General features: G+C 46.5%; 3 protein-coding genes across 7 annotated transcripts in view; 1 reads left to right on the top strand and 2 right to left on the bottom strand.

The window, feature by feature from the left end:
• Positions 1-256: 256 nt before the first annotated feature.
• itm2bb (integral membrane protein 2Bb) lies at positions 257-9,196 on the bottom strand. Its single transcript, XM_086051433.1, has 7 exons — positions 8,951-9,196; positions 3,735-3,872; positions 3,511-3,579; positions 2,855-2,998; positions 2,658-2,768; positions 1,566-1,716; positions 257-917 (listed from the first exon to the last, which is right to left on the bottom strand). The coding sequence occupies exons 1-7, from the start codon at positions 9,032-9,034 to the stop codon at positions 829-831; spliced, it is 786 nt and encodes a 261-aa protein (XP_085907559.1). The 5' UTR covers positions 9,035-9,196; the 3' UTR covers positions 257-828.
• Positions 9,197-9,250: 54 nt separating this feature from the next.
• Positions 9,251-19,046, bottom strand: LOC147136919 (GDP-Man:Man(3)GlcNAc(2)-PP-Dol alpha-1,2-mannosyltransferase-like). 4 transcript variants are annotated; one of them, XR_015089523.1, is made up of 7 exons: positions 18,787-19,046; positions 16,867-17,091; positions 15,366-15,568; positions 14,582-14,750; positions 12,734-13,308; positions 11,161-11,544; positions 9,251-9,420 (listed from the first exon to the last, which is right to left on the bottom strand). XR_015089523.1 is itself a non-coding variant. In XM_086051432.1 (7 exons), exons 2-7 carry the CDS (start codon positions 18,840-18,842, stop codon positions 11,261-11,263), a joined length of 1,512 nt encoding a protein of 503 aa, XP_085907558.1. In that variant the 5' UTR covers positions 18,843-18,877; positions 19,010-19,046; the 3' UTR covers positions 10,321-11,260. The 4 variants fall into 4 exon arrangements, 2 of the variants coding, with proteins under 2 accessions (XP_085907558.1, XP_085907556.1); XR_015089524.1 differs by lacking the exon at positions 9,251-9,420 and adding an exon at positions 10,102-10,314; XM_086051432.1 differs by lacking the exon at positions 9,251-9,420 and having other exon boundaries at positions 10,321-11,544; positions 18,787-18,877; positions 19,010-19,046.
• Positions 19,047-19,467: 421 nt separating this feature from the next.
• med4 (mediator complex subunit 4) overlaps positions 19,468-22,085 on the top strand; it is a 116,317-nt gene continuing 113,699 nt past the window's right edge. For both annotated transcript variants that reach the window (XM_086051315.1, XM_086051314.1), the window contains exons 1-5: positions 19,468-19,608; positions 19,729-19,795; positions 20,661-20,831; positions 21,652-21,709; positions 21,779-21,865. In XM_086051315.1, coding sequence (XP_085907441.1) covers positions 19,532-19,608; positions 19,729-19,795; positions 20,661-20,831; positions 21,652-21,709; positions 21,779-21,865 — 460 coding nt within the window. In that variant the 5' untranslated portion in view covers positions 19,468-19,531. The remainder of the gene's footprint in view (positions 19,609-19,728; positions 19,796-20,660; positions 20,832-21,651; positions 21,710-21,778; positions 21,866-22,085) is intronic.

Below are 22,085 nucleotides of genomic sequence, written 5' to 3'. Positions count from 1 at the left end.
AGTTTAGAGTGTTCAACCTGCCACGCATGTTTTTGGAATGCGGGAGAAAAGCCACGCAGGCACGGGGAGAACATGCAAACTCCACACAGGGAGGCCGGAGCCGGCGTCAAACCCATGACCTCTGAACTGTGAGGCGGACGTGCTAACCAGTCATCCACCGAGCCGTTAACATGAAAAAAATGTCTACAAATCACCTGCATACATTTTCACCTTTGATGGTGTGAACTGAACGCAGGGTGGAAAAAGACAAGAGGCAAAATGGTTTGTGTTTTATTTTTGGGCACTGTACAAAGATGACACACGTGCACACGTGTACATATTAGCACAACAAAAGGTTATTCAACACATACGCATTCACACAAAACGACCAGATTAAATCCTCAGCAAGCTTTAAAGATAACCTAAAGGACAAAAAAAAGTCCAGTTAATGAAATTGGAAGTGTGTTATTGCTGCCCCACAAGAGGAAGATACAAATGGAAAAAAACAGTCACCCTGAATCCTTAGTGTGCTCACTCACAAAACTGCCAATCAGCCAAAGCTACAATAACTTGGATTATAATTGATCTGATTTCCCACTGTGGGATCAATAAATGCCTTCTTATCTTATCTTATCTTATCTTATTTGAGCCCTTTTTGTGCCACTTCTTTCCCCAAAGTAAGAAAACGCAAATCTGATGTGCCAGCGTTCCGCACACGACGCCTTCTTCACATTTCATTTCCACTGGGCGCCTGACGGACAACGACGACAACGACGACGACGACGACGACAACAACAACTGAAGATGCAAGAGGAATGGAAGAGCAGCCAGCAAATGTGCGCCACCGACTTAAAGCTGGCAGATGGTGGTCTCCACCACAAACTTGCTCTCAAAGTGGCGAATCTTGCGGCAGTCCAGAACTTGGCGCTTCTGCATGCCTGTCAACACACAACCACATTTACGTCACCTCCACGCCTCCTCAAACAGCCGTCCAGATCGGATTGGATACAATACAACTTGATTCCTATCGCAGCTACAGCTGTAACAAAGGACTTTACATAACAATCACAAAATAGGAATGACAAACAAGTGAAAGCAACAAATTAAAACACAAATGACTGTAGACACTGGGAAACAGCAGAAAACTGAGGTCAGTCTGTCTCACGTCGGATCAAAGGCCTAAAGTAGAAATATGTCTTCAAACTGGTTCCAAAAATGGACAGAGGGGAGCTTGCCTAACATTTAATGGAAGGTCATTCCAAAGGGAAGGACCGGCAACAGAAAAGGCTCGATCCCCTCTGAGGCACCGCTTAGTCCCCGGCACCTCAGGCAGCGCGCGGTCCGCCGACCGGAGGCACCGGGAAGGTGCGTAGGAGTGGAGGAGCTCGCAGCGTTACTGCAGAAATCCTGATGGAGGTTAGCATAACTCGTGCATGAAAAAGTACTAAAGGCAATCCAACACCTCCCGTTTTTTTATGTGTAACATAGGATTATTGTGTAATCGGTCATGTTCCAATTTTTTTTCCCGATTGCCAAATGAAAACGCAAAGCGGGACTGGCCCCGGGACTGGTCGGCGCCATCGTACCCAGGATGCGATCGCGTCTCTGCAGCTTGAAGGTGTCCTTGCCGCGGCAAAGGTTGTGGATGAAGTCGCCCAGCCGCTCCACGTGCTCCAGGCGCTCCGTCACCACCATCTCCTCGTGCACCAGGTACGACTGCGGCAGGTAGGTGCCCGCCTGTGGAGGGTGCCAGAGACAAGCTCCATGATAAACAGCAAACGCAAAATGCCAAGCGAGTCAAAGAAGTAACCGTGAGACTGTGCGGGGCAGTCGACATGACCAAATCAGCCGACTGTTAACGCCAATGACAACCGCTACGTGCTAAGCTGGTCCAAAAAAAAAAAAAAACAACACTGCCAAAAACGGATAAATGTTAATAAGCGTGTGAGAAAACAAAATGTGAGACTTGTAGGGTACAGAAAACGACTGCGACAGGTGGAGCGCCACAACAAACTTAGTGGCAACAAATGGTAAATGTCACCAATTCATTTTTTTGCAATCGATTATTCTGTCTATGAAACATAAACATCCAAATGTGACATCAGTCTAAGGACAAAACGCAGAAGTGGTACGGGTCAGTAATCAACTGCAAGCAGGTTGGAACGAGCTCAGTGCTAATGCTAACAAGTGACGCTGAAGGCTAAGCTCGTTCAAGGGCAAAACATGAGAAGGGATGAGTAGAGTGTGGCAGGTAAGCACCAAACAAGAAGATTGGTGCTAAGGCTAGAAAAAAGCTAAAGGCCAATCTAGTCAAAGAACAAAGCATGAGACTTGTACAGGACACTACATGCGGCCACCAATGACGCTGCTTGCTTATGCTAACAAGAGCTGCTTACTGTCCAGCTAGTCAGAGAACAATATGAGACCAGCCACACGCTAAGTTGGGTGCGGCGTGTAGGACGGTCGGACCCCCCGGAGAAAAGAAAAATTCAGAGCTAATGCTAACAAATGTTGAATGCGAAGCTAGTCAAGCAATAAAATGTAGGAGACCAGATCAATGTGAATCTTGTCAATGAACGCAACCGCACGACTTGTGCAAGACCGTAAAGGTGTGCGTCAACAAGTTCCATGCTAAGGCTGAGGAGAAAGGCGAAGCAAAGGCTGGAGAGTGGCCACACCTTAACGTTGATCAGCAGCTCCATGAAGTCCCTGGGCGGCATGACGACGGAGGTGTTGAGCGGGATGACGTAGCACTTGTTGAGGCTCAGGTCCAGGTAGGCGGTCAGCCTCTGAACACAGCGCAGGCAAACAAGGTCAGAGCCCAGCGGCCGTCCGCTCTGGCCAGACTCTCTCGCTGTCCCGGGCGGCCGCTCACCCTCTGGAAATCGTGCACGATGTCGGCCGGGTCGCCGTCCTCGAACTCGGGCACGGGCACGCTGATGAGCGCCACCTGCTCTCGCTCCAGAATTCGGATTCGCTCCTCCAGCTGCCGCAGAGGGTCGGAAAGATCCGCCTCCACCTGCAAGCATTGCACTCACTCTCGACTACTTCCAAAATGGACTTGTCATTGTAATTTGGAAACATAGCTTGTTTGAATTCTGGGAAAAAAACAATTTGACATGCGTTCATTCAATGTCCACTAACTGGTAAAAGCGATTTTATTGAAGCCATTCTGATTTCAAAACTATTTGCAGTAAATGTCTGCCTTCAATTAAATTCACTACCATTACCTTGGATTTCTTCAACTTACTTTAAAACGACACTCATGTCAGTTGATTGAAGTCACTTTTTATTACCGATGCATTCAATTCACTGTCTTGACTGAACATTGACATTATTTCATTCATTTTACGAATACTCAAAACGTTTGCTCATCTAATTTAGCTACTCTTAAAACAATTGCATACTGCTTTATTAAAATGCAAAGAGCAAAGGAATTCAATTGAGAACTATTTTTGGCATGTATGACTCTCTTGTCTGTGTTAAAAGTTGAAATATTAGCAAATCTGATGCGGTTGCCACTTTGCTGACCTGCTCCAGCTCAGTCAGGCTGTAGTCTTCCTCGCGGTAGATGACCTCGCATATGAACACCTTGCCCTCCTGCAGAGAGAGAGAGAGAGAGAGAGAGAGAGAGAGAGAGAGAGAGAGAGAGAGAGAGAGAGAGAGAAAGAGGAAAAAAAAAAAACCAAGCCGACGGACAAAATTCTTAAGTGTATCCAGAAATAGACCCCAACTTTTTGGAACGCGACACTCACCTCCAGGACGTAGAAGCGGTAGAGGTAGGCCCCGCCCACCACCATCCCTGACAGCATGAGGGCCAGACCCAGACACATGCACCAGCGCCACGCTCGGGAATGCTGACGGACTAGCCCCGCCGCCGCCGCCTCGGCATCCTGCGGGGGACAAAACGACCACACAACACAACGCGTTTGGTGGCCTCTGGACAAAATGTTCACCTCACCGCGAGTCCGTCCGGGCCAAGGTTGCCTTTGCGGGAGGCCTGGAAATAGCAACATTGACCCTAAAATTGCACCTTCAAAAGAAAATGGCAGACTCCCTTGAGACTATTTGGTGTGTCCACTCATAAAAGACATGCACACCAATGTCAAACTGGCTTCAGGGGTAGAATTTTCCACAGTACTCCGGGAAACCGTTGAAATCTGCCCAACTTTGCTGGCTGAATTCTTGTCTTTTCAGGCACGGATTCTCGTAGATTTTTTGGGTGGGTCTGCTCATGGAAGACGTGCCTACCAAATGTCGTGTTGCTCAGTCAAACTGGCTCCAGGGACTAAATTGTCCAAAACCAAACTCTTGAGGACAAGGTCACTTGAGCAGAATGCTTGGAAATGGCTAAAATGACCGAAACCTTGCTGCTTCAAAACAAAATGGCAGACGTGCTGCGGCTGTCTGTCAGGTTTCCGTCAGGCCACGTCGCTAATCAACCGTCAACTTGGCCTTGTGAAGCCCTTTGAGACTCAAATAAGCTTGACTTCCGGCGTCTTTTGAGAAATGTGTGTCATGTGTCATCTTCCAAACCGCATATCCTGTACGGTGCTGGAGCCTATCCCAGCTGACAATGGGCCAAAGGCAGACTACAGCCCGAACTGGTCGCCAGCCACTCGCAGGGAACGCGCACGCAGACACCGTCGCTGAGCGGGAACCCATGCCACAACTCAGGCGCGTGTAGCACTACACCATCAGTGACTCTTTTCAGGAATGACTTTCTGTGGCTCTTTTGCTGACAGACAAATCCGCGTGAAATTTAGGAGACCCGTCAAAGTGGCTTCAAAGTTTTCAGGGCAAGTTCACGTAAGATGGACGGTTGGAAATGGGGTACGAAACCAAAATGGCAGACTTGGAAAAAAGAATGTCAGACTTGCTGGTTTCTTGAGGTTTCCTCATGACAAACCGCTTGCCAACCAAAGGTCATGTTTCCAAGTGAAACTGGGGTGAATTGTTCCAAACAAAACTCTTTCGGACAAGTCTGCTTTAGCGGGATGCCTCCAAAGGGCCAACGTGACTTTACAATTGCCACTTGAAACTGCAGAGTCAATCTGGCTTCAGGATCCAAATTTCCCCCCGAAACGGAAACGCCAGAACAAGCGTCAAATGTCCGCTTCAAAACCGAGCGGCAGGATTGCGGGCTCCTTTTAAGCGTCGGCTTCAAGTCGCTACGAGGACCGGGCCTTGGGGCCGGATTTTCCCAAACCAAAGTCTGCGTCAGACAAGGCCGCTTGAAGCGGGATGCCTGCAAATGGGAACAATTGCCACTTTCCACCGGTGAGCGACTTCCTGTGTCTTTTCTGCCATGGCTTCTTGAGACTTTCTTCGTGGCTCTAATCATGATCAACATCACGTCGCAAAGTCAAACGCTTCAGGGGCTGCTGATGTGCAAGACATTCTTTTGCCTTTTTTATGGCGTCACGATGATCTTTACCATGCCAGGAGTGGCTCATGGTTAATAGCTGGCGGGAGGCGCCAACGTAAGGACAACGCGGCACGTCGCGCCATGAGCTTTGGCACTTTGTGGATTATTTGCAGCATAGGCTAAACTGGGGGACGTCCAAGTCCAAAACTCGTAGCGATTGCCACCAGTAGTTTTCCTTGATTTCACAGATCCATTTACGCATGTATGAGGCTTCCTTTTGTTTTTCTCTCCTCACAATACTTCAAACATTGCGCAACAATCACACAATTTGGTAGCGCAACAGTCCGACATGTCGGGTCTGGACCGGGCCGCCGCACCCGCCAGATGCTCGGCAGGCTTTTGTTGACAGCAGAGAACCGAGGCACGCACGCACGCACGGGTGACTCACGGCAAAGCCGTTTTGCACAATGCTGCCGACTTTATTAATTTCCCCCAAGGGGTGAAGGGTCACATTGACACAGCAACAGCAGAGGAATGGGGCCAAACGTTCAGCGCAAAGTGCAAACAGGTCGCAGCAGGGTCACAAGTGGCAACACGTCTCCTTTTCGCTTCCCGTAAAAACCGTCGAGTCTTTCTTCTCAGTCCTGCTCAGCCGACGCGGGGTTTTAAGGCCGGTTGGGGGCGCATGCCTTTAAAGTGCCTGGCTGAGTGGATTTTAGCGATTAGCGGCTAATCTCTTTCCTCAGAGCGGCTTTGGCTTTTGCGAGATGCTTCTTGACCGCAACTTTCTGACTTTGCCATCTTGACACAGCGCTTTCTTGAACCCAAGCGGTCTGTCAGCCGCACACCTTGAAGCAGACCCACAGCTAAATGTTTCAATTCTTCCTTGGCCCCTGCGCCACTCGTCCGGAAAGTTCCGCGGGAACCCGCTTCTTCTGTCTTTCTGCCATTCTACGAGCAAACGGCTATCGAAATGTCATCTCGTGCTTTTCATTTTCTCACTTTGAAGAAAAATGTCCCAATGTCCTGCGCAGCAAGAGGTTGTCTAGGTGGCGCTAATGCATATTACAAAGTCAGCACAGAATTTGGCGCATGCAAGTAACTTTTGGGCTTTTTCCACTACAACTCCCATCTGCCGGACCTGGTGGCCAGCTGCCCCCACTTGGCCCCGATGCAAGTCGATCGCAGATCTTGAACCGGACAACAATTCTTCCTTAGCCCCTGCGCCACACCTCTGCAAATTCCATGGGAACCTCTTCTTTGTCGTTGTCTGTCGTATTCTACTCGCAAACCAGCTAATGGCCGTCAAACTCTTAGGCGCTCCTCTGCGCTGGCGTGGATCAAGTTTTAAAGCCGACTAAGCCACTTTAAAGGAAAGTGACAAGAGAGCAGATGGTCGGCGTACTGCTGCCGTCTGTACAAACAGAAGAGGTGGTAGAAAACAGGAAGAGACGCACATCCTGCCACCGGCGAGCGGGAGGCTAGTGTGAGCCACGCTAAACATTTGGCTCCTTTACCTAAGACCAATGCGGAGGTTGCGTTGATCTGACGACAAGGGCTTCAAATGAAACGCAATCCTGATGCAACTGAAGGGCGCTTGTTGAACTTCCGCTTTCTTTTGTTTATTTTTTCCTATTTGTTTAAAGTGGAAGTCAACCCCCCAAAAATCTTCGCTATAATATGTTCTATGCGCCTTCACTAGTCTCAGCATTCCGATTAATATTGCATTTGTGGAATATGAGTTAAATGGCAAGCAAAATCCAACCATCTTGAGCCATCTCAGGGTGTGGCCATTCACAAAATGGCCACACCCTGAGACGGTCAAAAACGGGTGGATTTGACTACTTAACTGATATTCCACAAACACAATATCCACCAGAATGCCGTGTTTAGACTAGTGGGGCTGCATAGGACACAATCTTGTAAAGAAAATTTGTGGGTTGACGTTCCACTTTAATGTGTTGCCCGCGCAGACCTGGCTGACCCATAAGACAAGTTTGGCAAATGCGACGAGAGGTCACAACGTCGATGTGACCCCAGAGAACTTTGTAAACATGTCAAAGCCGTCTAAATTGTGTCTGGAGCACAGACATACAAAAAAGAAAAAGATGAAAAGAAAAAGCATCAGTGTTTCAAATTGAGCATTTCAGCAGTTTGGTCTGCGACTGAAGTGTAAACGTCATTCGTCAACATTTACGATAAACTATCGTTTTGTCAAAATAACTCAAGTCACACAACGGTCACGCATGAACCCCTTGATGTGTTTTCTGTGATAAAAAGCAAAAACTGAATGAAGAACAGCTTGTGCCGTGTTTATGACAACATCAGATACCAGGAGGACTTATGTGGACGACAACTTCCAATGCTCTCACTTTTAGTCTTGAGTCGGCTTGCATCAGGGCCACGCAGGCCAGTGCCCCGCCAGCTATGGCACACAGAAGCTGGAGTGGAAAACTTTACTATTGAACCGGTTTATGGAACATCAGCCATTTTGTTGGAAGCAGTCGTTTCAGGGCTAGACTAGTTAGCACATAGGCTGGCAGAGTTGTGATAAATAGGCCATAGCAGAGTTGTACTAAATATTGGTGCAAGTCTGGTCGAAAAGGTGCAGATTATTATTATCATTTTTTTTTTTAGTTATGACTTTATCACGATAGTCTGCTCGTATTGGGGCATCGCAGGGCAGTGCCCCATCAAATCTGGCAGACAGAAGTTGTAGCAAAAAAGCTTTTGCAACACACGGAAGGCCGAAGTTAGTACTATTCCATTTTGGAGTAGTTCACTGATTTTTGGGTTCACTTTTGTGTTACACGTCCACTCCTTTGGGACCACGCGAGGCAGTGTCTCACCAACTCTGCTCGACAGGAGCACAGTCGCGAAAAAAACAAAACAAAAAACGGTTCGCAGTGTAGCTTTGCACACTTCCGCATGAACAATGTTTACGATGGATAAACATACTTCTCACCAGAGAGCATTGACGATGCAATGTCTGTTGAATGTGAAGACGTCCAGTTTAAACGGTTGTAAACACAAACTGTCTCCCTTGCGTGACAAAGTGCAGAAAAAAAGAAAAGAAATAACATGACAGGAAACATCTTGTCCCTTTCAATGCCACCAAGAATACAGACAGTCGCCAGTTGACAGCAAAAGATCGCACCGCCTCAGTTTGCAAGTATATCTTATTTGCTGCGACAAGAAAGCCGCATTCTATTACCCAACAGGATGAAAGAACAAAAACATGAACACAACCCGCCAACTATGACGTTGGAATGCATTATTCGCATTTCAACCATAAGAGCCCCCCCCCCCCTCAAAAAAAAACAACAAAAAAAAAAACTAGTGTGGTCGCGATAAGACAAATTAGGGGGACATAATGCAGGATATAAATAACTAAAAATGTTTGTGCGACATACGAATTGCCACTTCACTAAAACAACGTACAGCCTAATCGACATTTGAATCAACTGTAATCGACGTATGTGACGAGAAACAAAACACAAAAAAACAAAAACACGGCAAAAGAGAGCAACAAGCGGTGGTTTGCAACTTGATAAGGCTTTAGCTGGGTTAGCTATTTTTTTCCCCCGTCCGCCTCTCACTCACTTTGTCGTGGTCGGGAAGGAGCGTCACCGCGTCCTTCTTCACCTCTTTCAGCTGCAAGGCAGAGTTAAAAGACACTTTGACCATCGCGGAATCGCTTGAAACTCCGACGCGAAGAAAGCCCAAAACTCCCGGAGAAAGTCGCTAGACAAGCCAAGAAAAGAAAAGGAAAAGTGCTTGTCGAGTCAACTTGGACGACGTTACACACTCCACTTTCGCTCCGAACTTCGCTTCGCTGTTTGTTGTTGTGACGCAGAGGAAGGAGAACAAAAAACCGCGACGGCATTGTGGCGCAACGTTTCCGGTTACCTTTCAACGCAAGAGAGAAGACGTCGGTCAAAATATGACTGCGTATCGTATTGCACCATTCTCCCATCGAACAGTCCACCGTAGGCGAGCGACGAAGCAATCGCTCCTGCACTCCGTAGCATATGTTCATCTCTCATCGTTGAGAATCAAACGGCCATGCACCTCTGATGAGACAACGACCAAAGTCAAAGTCAAAACAATAACAACATCATTCAATTCTCTTTTGAAAAAGCCTGCGAGCTCAAGGGTCACCAACAGGTAGCCCGCCGACCTGTTCCAAAAACCGCTCACCAGTGATGGGACATTGTGAATTACTAGGAATGGTGTACAAGTGCAAGTACAATTTCAAAACACTCACAGAGTTTGGTCGAAATAAAAAGTGTTGAGAGTTTTAATATTGATCTTTCTTCATGATTGCGAGTAAGCATGACATGATCAGTGACCTCACATAAATGAATTAATAACATTTATTAAGAACAATTGACAAAAGCTCATGAGCAATTTGTTATTTCAGAAGCGTGTGTCAAACTAGCCATCTGCACTAATCGGTAACCAAGTAGCTGTTTAAAAGAGGTTGCTGACCCCTGCGAGATGCATTTTGTGTGTGTGGTGTTTGTATATATATATATATTGAATATGCATGTACGAATCTATCTTCACTTTGTTGTGACAGTACACCATGCATTGTTTACCTATACAAGTCATACTTCCAAAAATAAGACCACATAACTTGGCTGTACCTGTATGTCACGGTGCAGTATTAATCCAGCAGGGTCAAGTGTGGCTGTCAGGACGTACTGTGTTGTGGCCTGTCCTGCAGTGTCAATACAAGCAAACTAGCAACATGTTGACCGCGTCATCTTTATTCCTTCGTAGTGTTGTGTGTACTAAGAAGTATCAGCATTTATCAGCATCGCAGCAGCTCCATTGTTGACAATGTTCAATTCTCTTCATTCTTTTTACAAACAAGGAAGCGACTGTACAGAACCTTCATGCTCGGAGACGATTTCAACCATTTGGTGGCCGCGTACGATTTACACCCTGAGAAAAAGAAAAACCTAGAGAAAGCGCGAAAGGAAAGTGATTCTTAATTTTAGGAATCTGTTCTTCAGAGCTGGGCATTCCGTCTGTGTGGCACGTCAAACAAACCAATGTCCACAACGGTGGATGTGGTGGATTAAGTTTTGGACTTTGTGGATTATTTCCAGGTGTTGTGTTTATTTCTACGGTGCAAGGTCACATAATCATGTCACACATACATTGCATGTGCCCATGTGTGCCAGGGGCAGAGTCTATTTCTTTTGACCATGTGGATTATCCCTCTAATATCTGTGTTTGTTTTTGTTGTGCAAGGGTGCCGCTTACAAAGTGGTAAGAGGAGCAATTGCCTTCATCGTAATATGTGTACGTATGACACCGTAGACAGGTTCTTTTGATTCTGTGGATTCTTTCTCATCATCATGTTTATTTCTATTGTGCAAGGTGGTGGCTTCCACAAACAACTACCGAGATAAGTGGTCACATTTTAATACAACATGGACGTGACATGTGCCTATGCATTACCGAGCATGTTGTGTGGCCTCTTTTAACTCTGTGGATTCTTTCTAGTCTTTCTGTTATTTTCTGTTGCGCAAGTAGGGGAGGTTACAAACTGGAAAGAGGAGCAATTACATCAATCATATGACACTTGCCTTGTGCAGTGGGCACTTCATTTTTACCATGTGGATTATTTATAGTTGCCATGCTTATTTTGTTTATTTCTATCGTGTGATGTGGTGGTTATGAGCAACTAGTGAGATAAGCAATTGCATAATCGTACAACACTGGATGTGCCCTACGCGCGGTGGATTATTTTGTGCATAATCCATGTCAATGTGACCTTGGATTTTTGTTCTTTTCCCCACCGTGTGGATTATTCCTAGTTGTCGCGTTGCTTTCTATTGGCTGTCCACCGCTTGCGTGTCCTTTTCCCGGGCGTCGGAGCGTCCGCATCTTGCCGCTTTGTCACCGCTCCAGCGGGCTCATCAGCGAGTCGCAGGCGGCCAAGAAGGAGGCGTGGAACTCCTGGTCGGAGAAGCGCCCGACGGAGCGGCGGGCGTTGCGGCGGACGCGCGCGCGCTGCTCCGCCGTCAGCGAGAGGATGGCGTCCATGGCGGCGGCGTAGTCGTCCTCGCCGTCGGCCAGGAAGCCCGTGCGCTCGCCCTCGAAAGGGACCACGATGTCCAGTTTGGGGCCGCCCGACTTGTGCGCCAGCACCACTGCGCCGGCCGCCATGCACTCCACCACGCCTGCGTGGAAAAATCAAGCAAAAGGTTAGCGTGAAGGACTGGCGGGAGCAGTCGTAGCGTACACGATGGTATTGACTCTGTGGATGACTTTTAGTTTGTTTGTTGTTGAGCAAGCGCTTTTCGATCACTCATATGACACGTAGCACGCAAGCCAAGGTGCGAGAAGGTTTTGAGAGAGTGTTTTGCGGGTGCCAGCAGCTTTTATACGAGCGGGCGTCGGGAATGACGCTTGTCGCAGGGCGTTCTCGAGGGCATTTCGTGCTCTAACAACTGCCCCTGCGGGCCATCTGGAGGGACGTCGCAGAACATTCGATTGGTTCTCTGCGCCCATGCGTACATGTTTTGGACTAGTTGGATTCTTGCTAGGTGTGTTGATTGATATTGTGCAAAGGGGCGGTGATCACACTTTTGTGGAGAAAAGCAATCGCATCATCGCAAACGGCATGGAAACTACGCGCATGGAACATTTTTCTTTTATTTACTCTGTGGCTTCTTTCCGGTGTCTATTTCTATTGTTCAAGATGGCGGATACCATCACTGAGTGCGATGACAGTAATGCCTCATCCGTGGCTTGACCGAGAGCACAGAGGATGACTTTGTTGCCTCTGTGTATTATTCCTAGTTTTTGAGTTTATTTCCATTGTGCAAAATTGCAGTTATCATCTCAATTATTATCTGGCGAGACGAGCCGTGGCGTGGCATACTCATACAACATGTAGGCAGCAAGTGCCCTGTTGTGAAGTCGATTATTTTTTGACCGCGTGGCTTATTTCCAATCATTGTGAGTATTCCTATTGTGCAATTATCAAGAATAAGTGGCAAGAGGAGCCATCACACAATCATATGGCAAATACATTGCACGTCAAATAAGTGCAGCTGATGTTTTGGGGTTGTTTTTTTTTTTTTTTTTTACCATGTGGATTATTTCTAGTTTTTGTTTCTATGTGGACTGCTCAACGATGGCGGTAATTACACGGCGGGTCCAGTGTGTGACTGAGAGCGCAGTGGACCATTTTGTTTACTGTGGATTGTTTCTTGTCATTGCGTTTGACTTCTATTGCGCAAGACTGCAGTCACCTCCCTGACGTGGCGAGAGGAGCCACGGGCGCATCGTACCACACGCGCACCGCACCGCACGTGCCCTACGATGACCTTCGGGCTTTGTGGATGACTCGCTGGCGCCACTGACCGATGCCAAAGTGCTCGTTGCGCATGGTGTGCAGGCCCACGACGGCGTCGGCCAGCTCCCTCTTCAGGTCCCGGAAGGGCAGGTTGAGTTTAAAGAGGACGCGGTCCTCCACGCCCAGGTCCCGGCAGAGCCGGCGCAGGGCCAGCACTCGCTCCTCGTCCCGGCCGTCCCTGCAACTGCCGATCAGGACCAGCCGCAGTGAAGAGTCCTCCGGCCTCCGGGCCAGAAGTTTGCGAAAGGCTCGGATCTGCAAGGGGTGGTTCTTCTCGGGCCGGAACTGCGCCACCGACACGATGGAGCGCCGCTCGCCGTCCAACTCTTCGCCGCCTTCCCCCTCGTGCCGGCGGTGCCCCAGGCCCAGAAAGGCTTTGACGTGGCAGGGCGGGTAGACGACGCTGGTGCGGGCCGGGCAGCGCCACAGCGCCAGGATGTGGCCCAGCGTCCAAGTGGAGTTGACCAGGACCAGGTGGCTGCACGAGCCCGCCAGCCCGTACAGGACGGCGAAGGCGCAGTAGTAGCAAACCTTCAGCGCGCTCAGCGCCGCGCTGCCGCTGATCCGGTCGGCGTTGTTGAACCTGACGCACGGAGACAGCGGCGCCGCGTCAACGGACGCAAACCTTTGACATAGACGACCTGATTGTGTGAATGCACGGACGGGTGCTGACCTTCTGGAGGTGAACGGACCGACAGATATTAACAGAAGTGCCGTGACGCGAATGGAGAGACTGACTTGAAATGAATGCACAGCCAAACGTTTCCATAAATTGTTGAAGTGAACAAAAACTTGCCAAAGAAGTCACACTAAAATTGATTTGAACATTTTCGTTCACGGAACAAAAATGCTTTAAAAAAAAAAAATTAAAATAAATAATATCATATCTGAGCTTTCGAATTTCATTTGAAATTCGGTATCGGTGTACCAGGGATGGTCATGCAGTCGTTATGACACAATACCGGGTGACCTTTTTTGTTTCTTCACTCAACAAACAGTCCGTATCTTAAAAAAAAGAGACAAAAAAACGAATAAAGACTAATACGGGAAAGAAAAGCATTTTCTAAAAAATAAAAACTAGAGTTGTAAGTATGGGGGCCAGTCAATGCACTGCATAAGGTGACGTTTTTCATAAAAGTATTTCTAATCGAGAGCATATTTTTAAAAGTGCCGATCTTTACGTTATCCTATTTGGTTTTGTAATAATAATTTTGTGTTTTGCATTCAACTTTACACTTGATGTTAATGAATGCTCTTGATGAGGAGAGGCCACGAAGGCTTCCATGAGGGACAACTCCAACCATGCTCAAAGCCGCTGATGACAGAAGGGTGAAGGCGGGGGATCTCAGGTCTGTTGGAATAGCACAGCCTACGATTGGAATTGTAAGGCAGCCGTCTTCGGTCAGGCCGAGTCATCTTGACACTCATCAAGACAGTGCTCGACCTCAAGCAGCAGCTAAAACCGTCAAGAGCGGAGACTGCTTGCCCATCCCGCTTACAGGCCTGACCTCGCCCTTCCCCATTTGCACCTGTTTGGGACCCTCACACAGTTCACCAGAGGAACAAAGCTCACCAGTGACCAAGAGATCAAAAACACGCTGAGCGACTGGCTTCAGAGTCAGTCGAAAGAATTCCGCATAGAAGCCGTTGAAAAGCTCCTACACCGATGGCAGAAATGCGCTGGGGGGGGGCACGCAAGCTTTTACGAAAAAAAAGCCACCTTACACAGATTGAATGGCCGTCGTCTCATGAAAAATCCCAAATCCCAAATTCCTCTGACGGGAACAGACAGTCCTGGCCGAGTGCGGGACACTTGGCCGGCGGGCGCGCGTCAGCGTCAACGGCAAGCCGCTTACCCGGGGCGGCGCTCGCGGACGACGGACAGCATGTCGGTACTGACGGTGGGGTAGTGCACGTAGCTGACCACCCGGCAGCCTCCCAGGTAGCGGAAGATGGGCAGCGTGAAGGCGTAGCCCATCGAGTCCACCAATAAGTCCGGGACCAACGCCATCAGGGCCTCCCAGCCTGACACACACACACACACACACACACACACACACACACAAACACACACACATAGTTTTGAAACACATGCGCGAGATGTCCGCCGACAGGGAAGCAAGTCGTTCCCTCCCTCTTCGAGTTGACCAGCGAGGCTGCTCAAGCGTGCAACACGAGCACGCTCGTTGTAATAAGTATAAATAGGTGATTTAAAAAATGCAGCATTGACTGGAATTGACCTTGAAAAATAGTAGGTGCTTTAAAAAAAGAAGGAAAAAAAAGTATTTTTAAAAACAATTTTTTTTTACAAATGTGAATTTACTCATGAACTATTTCTTTTTTTCATTTGAAAAAAAGTGCAATTTATGTTACAAGAGTAAATGTACATTCGTTTCAAATTTGAAAGTCAACTTTACAACAACAACAATGGGATATTGCAAAAAAAAAAAAAATGTTTTCCTCCAAAAATGTGAGTTTGGTGTCCGAATGTTGCAATCTGAATCTCTTTTCATAAAAAGAAAAAAACAACTTGCAAAGTCCATTCCAAGGTAGAGATGATCTGACTTTGCACCTTGTCATCGTCGTCTCGGTGTGACGTGGCCGCCATTGCGCGCTGGAGGCCGCATCTCGGTGTCTTACCCAGCACCATGGAGCCGGCGCTTTGGCCCAGCAGGGTGAAGTGAGGGTAGGACGAGGCCTCCACCAAGGCGCGGCGGCGCAAGAAGACGAAGGTGACGGGCCGAGGCAGCTCCACATCGAAGCGCTGCCGGGCTCGCTCCACAATCTGAGCGCTCGTCACTCCCCGGTCGCCCGTGTAGACCGCGAAGGAGACGCCGGGGTACCTGGCGTGATCACAAGCTGCTTTATTATTTACTGTAGTTGGTTTCGCATTTGTAAATAGCTAACCATGCTGACCATGTGATGTCAAGCCGAGGTGGGGAATGGGTGGGGGGACGCTAATGGTGGTGGTGGTGGGGGATGGAGGGGGGGGGGGGGGGGGGAGTGTGTACTTTTCATTCGATTGTGTGTATGCTTAGGTTGAGGTTATTTTGTACACGTCCATTTACCACACGTGGAACTGTAATTTGCATATTCAAGTTACCCCCAAAACATCTGTACATGTATCAAGTTGCTGTATCATTTTTGTGGTAATAAACATATTTTGAAAAAAGAAGGAAAGAAAGAAAGTGAATGCAGCCCACTACAGTAACAACGCACCTGCAATATTTGTTGCCTTTTTGAGCGCTTTTCCTCACTAAACTGGTTCCATTCAAATGTTCTTCTTTTTCTTTAACTCAATAAATAATTGATCAGTTGCCTTATTTGAAGTAGCACTATAAAAGGGCTCTTAAAATAAACATTCATTTAAACTGCTCATACATTTCTGAACATCATACATTTTGTTTTTATTCAATTCAATAATTTGTGATTGGTTAACTATGAACAACTGGAAATGGTCATTGTCGTGTCTAGATTTGTTTTATTCATTCATCTTAGGAATTAATAGGTGTAGTGATTTATTGTAACTCATGATAACAAAACATTGTGAAATACAAATACTTCTGTATGTCGAAAATGTTTTTATTGAATTATTGGTTAATCGAGTGTACATGTCATTTTTAATATGATAATTATTCCATAGTTACAATAAAGTGTTCTACATATTTTACATGCATGGATCAGATTTTTAAAATCAGTTATCTAGTGAAATAATTGGTTGATTGATTTATTGTCAATGATAAAAATATTTCAAACAACTATTTTATGGACAAAATAAACTACTTTGACACACATTGATTCATTTATTATTTATTGTAAACAATCAAATGAAATAAGTAGTAAAATGAACAATTTTATGTTTCTAGTCATTTGATAAGTTGATGAAATTAAATTGGGAATTCCTTATTTACTATCAAAATAAATTATTTCACATATTTTACCATCATGCTTAAATAAAATTTTACATGTCTCCATCTCTTAATTAAATAATTTGTTCATTCATTTGAATTGAGTGAATTAAAAATAACACAACTGACAATTAAAATGAGGCTTCCACCCCGCCCTGTTTACCAAACTCAACGAATGAGCTGCCCCGTCTTTTCAAGTACAAGCGTGCGCCCCGCCCCCGCCGGGTTCGTACCGCTGCATGAGGGCCCTGAGGGCGCACCATAGGACGCGCTCCCCGCCTCCGCCCGCGTTGCAGTATGGGTGGAAGAACGCCACCAATGGGCCATAAGCGCCGGCGCCGACCTGAGCTCTCCGGCGGCCCCGCAGCCACGCGCGGAGCCCCAGCAGGAGCAGGAAGAGGAGCAGGGTCAGCAGCAGGCTTAGGACCAGGAAGGGGACCACCAGGGACCAAAGCAGCCTGTGGGGGTGGGGACAGGAGGGCAGTCACCAGCTGTGGACCTTCACCTAAAGGCCCTGATACACCAAAACGACGTTCACCAACAGTGACAGACGCTTAACCCCTGCGGCGTCCGGCCGGCTGTCGCCACGTCACGCTGGCGAAACACGCGGCAACCACAGACAGCGACGCTGACCATTAAAGTAGCTTCTGCGCATGCATAAGATGTAATACCCTTCCATACCATCGGCGGCGGTAGTCACTATTTCTCATTGTTAGAAAAAGCCGAGCTGTTGGCCGAGGGCAGATTATAACAACGTAAACAAGGCATTCGGCTCTATTCTTCGCTCACGATGAACTCCCACGCCAAGTAAACCCTCACGTTCTTGACACGCTATTGTGAAATACTTACCATTGTCAAGCCTCGCTCTTGTACTTGGAAGAAGATGAAGGCAGCGAAGGCGTGCTTCACTGTTATCCGCATTTGTCACGTCCCGTTGGTGCTCCAAGCACTGATTTGCTAGCTAACAGCCAATCGGAGTGACCAAATGTCACGACTGGCGACAGCGATTCAACATACGTAAACGCCCCCAAGACGCTTACAGATGGGTCATGACACTACGACGGTGGTCACTACGCCAATCAGATGGCGCTTAAAGATGCCACGACGCATCACGACCTCCGACGTCTGTTTGGTGTATCGGGGGCCTTATAGGCCACTTGATTTACTGTCGCACCATTCATACACAAGATCAAATCAGAGGCAAAGACAGCATCTATCCAAACATTTTACAATCAAGTATCAATGAAAGCAATTAAAGTGATGAAAATGGATTATGCATCATTAAGTCATTCACTGTCAGACGTTTTACTGCATTTTAACTGATTGTTTTCAAGACCTGCAGAATATTGTTTTCTATTATTGTGCTGTACAAGGTGTACTCCGAATGGACTAAATGGTCCCCAACCACCAAAGCGAGTCAACGAAAGATTGCAGAGCATACTTGTCCATTCTTAAAGTTTGTTTTATGTTGTTTGTTCCGTGGCAGAAGAAAAGGTTGGGGACCACTGTGCTTAATGAAAGAATGGACTCTCTTCTTTCAATGATTCCCGCCTGCACACACACCAAAGTAGGGGTCACCCCCCCCCCCACACTTGTTCTAAAAGTAGCTTTCATTATTCATTTCAATGAATGATCAATGACATTACACATTCAAGCAATTGTGCAAGGAGGAGTGCGGCAAAATATCCCCGCTGAGATGTCAAACACAGAGCCAAGTAGCTTTGAATAGTTTGTTTTCTCTCATACATAAAACTACCATTTAAAAGCTACATTTTATGGTTATCTTCGTCAGATACTTGCATTAGTTTGATCTTAGAAATTCAAGTGGGGAAACTATGCAAAGGAAAAGGGGAACATTTTTGAGAAGCGCTCAAATATCTTTTCACGGCACTGTATTTGAGTCTACATCTACTTAATATTGGGCCTGAGTACTGTTACCACCTGTATATAAATTCAAAAAAGATGACGAAATGCCATTGCTTTAAAGCAGATTTCAAATTCTGGTTCGAGTCGATCATCAGACCAAGATTTCTCACTTGATTTGTGGCTGTCAATTAACAAAACAACAGCTAGCTACTTGCCTAGTAGCATTGCTTTTTTTGATTATTTCTTTTTGTTAATATTGTCGACGTATTGGAAAAAGAGGCATTTACCTCATGAAATCACAGAAGCACAGCGAGAAATTGTGATGATGGTTGACGTCCGCCATATTGACAGCTGAAGACCACGTCGGACCGCCAGAACCTGAATGTGTCACGTGATTAACGGAAAGATCACTTCGGGCTTTGGCGAGCACCGGGAATAATTGGATGTGAATGGAATTGAAGTTTAAAGTGACATAACGTATTTTAACTGAACAATCTGGTCAAATGATACAGCATTATGAGGTATTCGCCGCAACGGAATCCAATGGATGTAGCAGTCCGCGGAGATCACAACAAGCAACGTCACGCCAAATCGGCTCTTGATTGGCTCTCGTTGTGTTTGCCTAATGCGTCATCGACATGTGGAGTTTCTAAATTTAATGTCCTTTATTTTTAATGAAAAACAATTGTTACGAGATATATATATATATATATATATATATATATATATATATATATATATATATATATATATATATATATATATATATATATATATATATATATATATATATATATATATATATATATATATTTATATACACATTCAAAAAGAGATAGCTAGATAGATAGCTAGATAGATAGATAGATAGATAGATAGATAGAGAGATAGATAGATAGATAGATAGATAGATAGATAGATAGATAGATACATGAATCTATTATAAGCCATGAGGTTGTTTCTGTGGCTTCACTTCTGTGTCTATTGCGTCATTTCCGTTTCCAATCTAGTACGGAAGTGGCTGGAGCAATCATGGCGGCCACCGTGACAGTGAAGCCAACAAAAGAGCGTCTGTTGAATGTTTTGGAAGATTTGGAGGTTTTGTCCCGGTAAATTGAAATTCTGTCACTTTGTGTTAGTGTTTGAAAATAGTTGGCTTGCTATTTCTGCCCACCTCGTCATTCTCCTGTCGTCGTTTCTGGCCATGTGAATCCCGTTTTCCTTTCCAGGGAGCTGATCGAGATGTTGGCTCTGTCCCGGAGTCAGAAACTCCCACAGCCCGGCGAGGACACTCAGGTACCAGGCACATTGTCCGCACACGACCCACAGACATCCACAGGCAGTTGTACGCTTAAGAGAAACATTAAACATTAAATGCAGCCAAAAGCTGTCATACTTGCGAATTCGCCTACGTGCCAATTTTTCAGTTGAATTGATCTATTCGTGCCTATCTGCTTGTTTTTGTGCCATTCTGTAACACCTCAAGGCGCCACCAAAATTAGAACACTTCACCTATTCGATATTTTTGTGCTCTCTCCGAAGCCACAAGCCACAAAGTAGTACATTAGTATCACAGAAATGACGTATCCCCACTATGAGTCAAGTTTTGTGTGTGTGGAAAGCGCTTAGTTAAGGCTGGATTGTTAGTGGAAAGAGTTATGGTAAAGTCTTTCCCACATTTTTCTGAATACAAGTCACCTACAGGCTGTGTACGTTTCATTGCATTCACAGCCATGTAGATGTTTCTATTTGTTAACAGGAATCAAACTTCTTTCCAGCCGCCAATGTGTGTAAAAATTCAATAAGTACGATTTTCAGATTCCAAACCACTGTAGTGATGAACAGTTCCCTGTAGATGGCAGTCCTGTATCACTTCGGAGTTGAGATCAGCACAGCTTTTGAGTAGAAGAAAAAAAGCTTCTTTTCTCCGCGTTTTGGTCAGAAACCGTTTTTTGATCAAACCAACCCATGTTGTACTTCCGATTACAAAGGAATGTAAACAGATCTAGGTTTTTTTTGTGGTTTTTTTTGAGAGTGAGAGAAGAGTCCGATGCTTACATTATGGTAGAATACAGTATTCCGTAAGTCTATAAAGCTCAATTTAAATGCAGTAAAACAACTTTTGATGTTGTCCAAACGCGCATGACTATGCCGGTGTCAGATCCTGGAGCTGCTGGTGCAGCGCGACCGCGAGTTCCAGGACCTGATGGAGGTGGCCCAGCGGCAGGGCAAGGTGCACCAGGAGATGCAGCAGCTGGAGAAGGAGGTGGAGAAGCGAGACAGTGACATCCAGCAGCTGCAGAAGCAGCTCAAGGAGGCCGAGCACATCCTGGTGTGTGCCGCTGCCTCATCCTCTCTAACTCCTCCACTACCATCTTGAAAAACGAGTGGCCCCTCTTACAGGTGTTTCGACGTACGGGCAAAAGGAAGTATGTTGAAGTGATGCTTCTTCACCAAGAGATGAGCTTTACATGTTGGGGGGAGCTAAGTTTAGCCTGGGTTGTCACGGAGTGTACTCACCATACTTTGTTTGCATTTGTTCTAAATAGGCATGGGCTGATTACCAGTTTGACGGTTTATGGTGGTTTTAAAAGTCAAAGCCAAGGTTTGAATAACCACTAATATTCTTTTTTCTGAGGGGACGTCTACTCTTACCAGGGCGCAATATGGTTGGCTGTTTGCAGAGTTGGGTAAACAAGCTGCCTCTTGCGAGAAGAGAAGGGAGGGGTGAGCAGTTGCTCACAGAGGAGGAGGGAGGGGGATGAAAGAGACCCTGTGCAAACTCCAGCATACTTACACACATACCTAGCTAGTTGACATTGTACATGTTTTTTGAAAGTATCAAATATTTTGTTTAAAATGGATTGGGTTTAATGGAAAAGAAGTTTTTATTCACCCAAATATTTCAAAAATGGACATTTTAGAGCCGTACTTTTAATTCTGTGATAACACTGTTATCATGCGGTCAGAATCTAATATCGGCCCAGGCCTCAACCCAGATCAAGTGATCTGTCGCGTAACACTGGAGTCTCCCCTAAGTTGCCTGGCTGCACGTATTCTAATCATTAGATGCGAGGTGATGAAACTTCTTCATTATCAGTAAGGGGGATGCCAGCTCTCGCGTTGATCAACTGGTCTTCCTCTGTTGTCAGGCGACAGCCGTTTACCAGGCCAAGGAAAAACTCAAGTCCATCGAGCGAGCCAGGAAAGGTGCGCCGACACGCCCGCGTCACCAATAGATGGAGTGAATGCTTGATTGACAGCCTGTCGTCCCCGCAGGAAGTATCTCGTCCGAGGAGCTCATCAAGTACGCGCACCGGATCAGCGCCAGTAACGCTGTGTGCGCGCCGCTCAACTGGCTCCCAGGTTTGGTCTGACCGGCAACCGGTCCGTTCTTTTGTCCACATTTGCCCTGCGATTGTCTGGCGACCGGAGATTGACGGAAACATTTTAAACTAGACGGACTAAGTATAGTCGGAAGCCCCTTTATTTAATGCGTCATTCGGCCGTAGTCCGTCATTAGTCTATTTTTCGTGGCGGTGCTTCGATGGCCGCGGCGAGGAACAATATTGAGTTGTAGTTGCCT

This window comes from Filicampus tigris, chromosome 14 (genome assembly GCF_054856515.1).
Source record: "Filicampus tigris isolate MCC_2025a chromosome 14, RoL_Ftig_1.0, whole genome shotgun sequence".
Lineage (NCBI taxonomy): Eukaryota > Metazoa > Chordata > Actinopteri > Syngnathiformes > Syngnathidae > Filicampus > Filicampus tigris.
This window is presented reverse-complemented; position numbering and strand designations above follow the sequence as displayed.

Excerpts from the sequence above, each read along its gene's own strand:
- itm2bb (XM_086051433.1), bottom strand. The coding sequence starts at position 9,034 with ATGGTCAAAGTGTCTTTTAACTCTGCCTTGCAGCTGAAAGAGGTGAAG. Across the intron at positions 3,580-3,734 it reads ACCGCTTCTACGTCCTGGAG|GAGGGCAAGGTGTTCATATG; the intron begins GTGAGTGTCGCG and ends CTCTCTCTGCAG. Across the intron at positions 2,769-2,854 it reads TCGTGCACGATTTCCAGAGG|AGGCTGACCGCCTACCTGGA; the intron begins GTGAGCGGCCGC and ends CGCTGTGTTCAG.
- LOC147136919 (XM_086051430.1), bottom strand. The coding sequence starts at position 18,842 with ATGGCGGACGTCAACCATCATCACAATTTCTCGCTGTGCTTCTGTGAT. Across the intron at positions 14,751-15,365 it reads CGCCGGCTCCATGGTGCTGG|GCTGGGAGGCCCTGATGGCG; the intron begins GTAAGACACCGA and ends TGTGTGTGTCAG. Across the intron at positions 13,309-14,581 it reads GTCCGCGAGCGCCGCCCCGG|GTTCAACAACGCCGACCGGA; the intron begins GTAAGCGGCTTG and ends TCCGTGCGTCAG.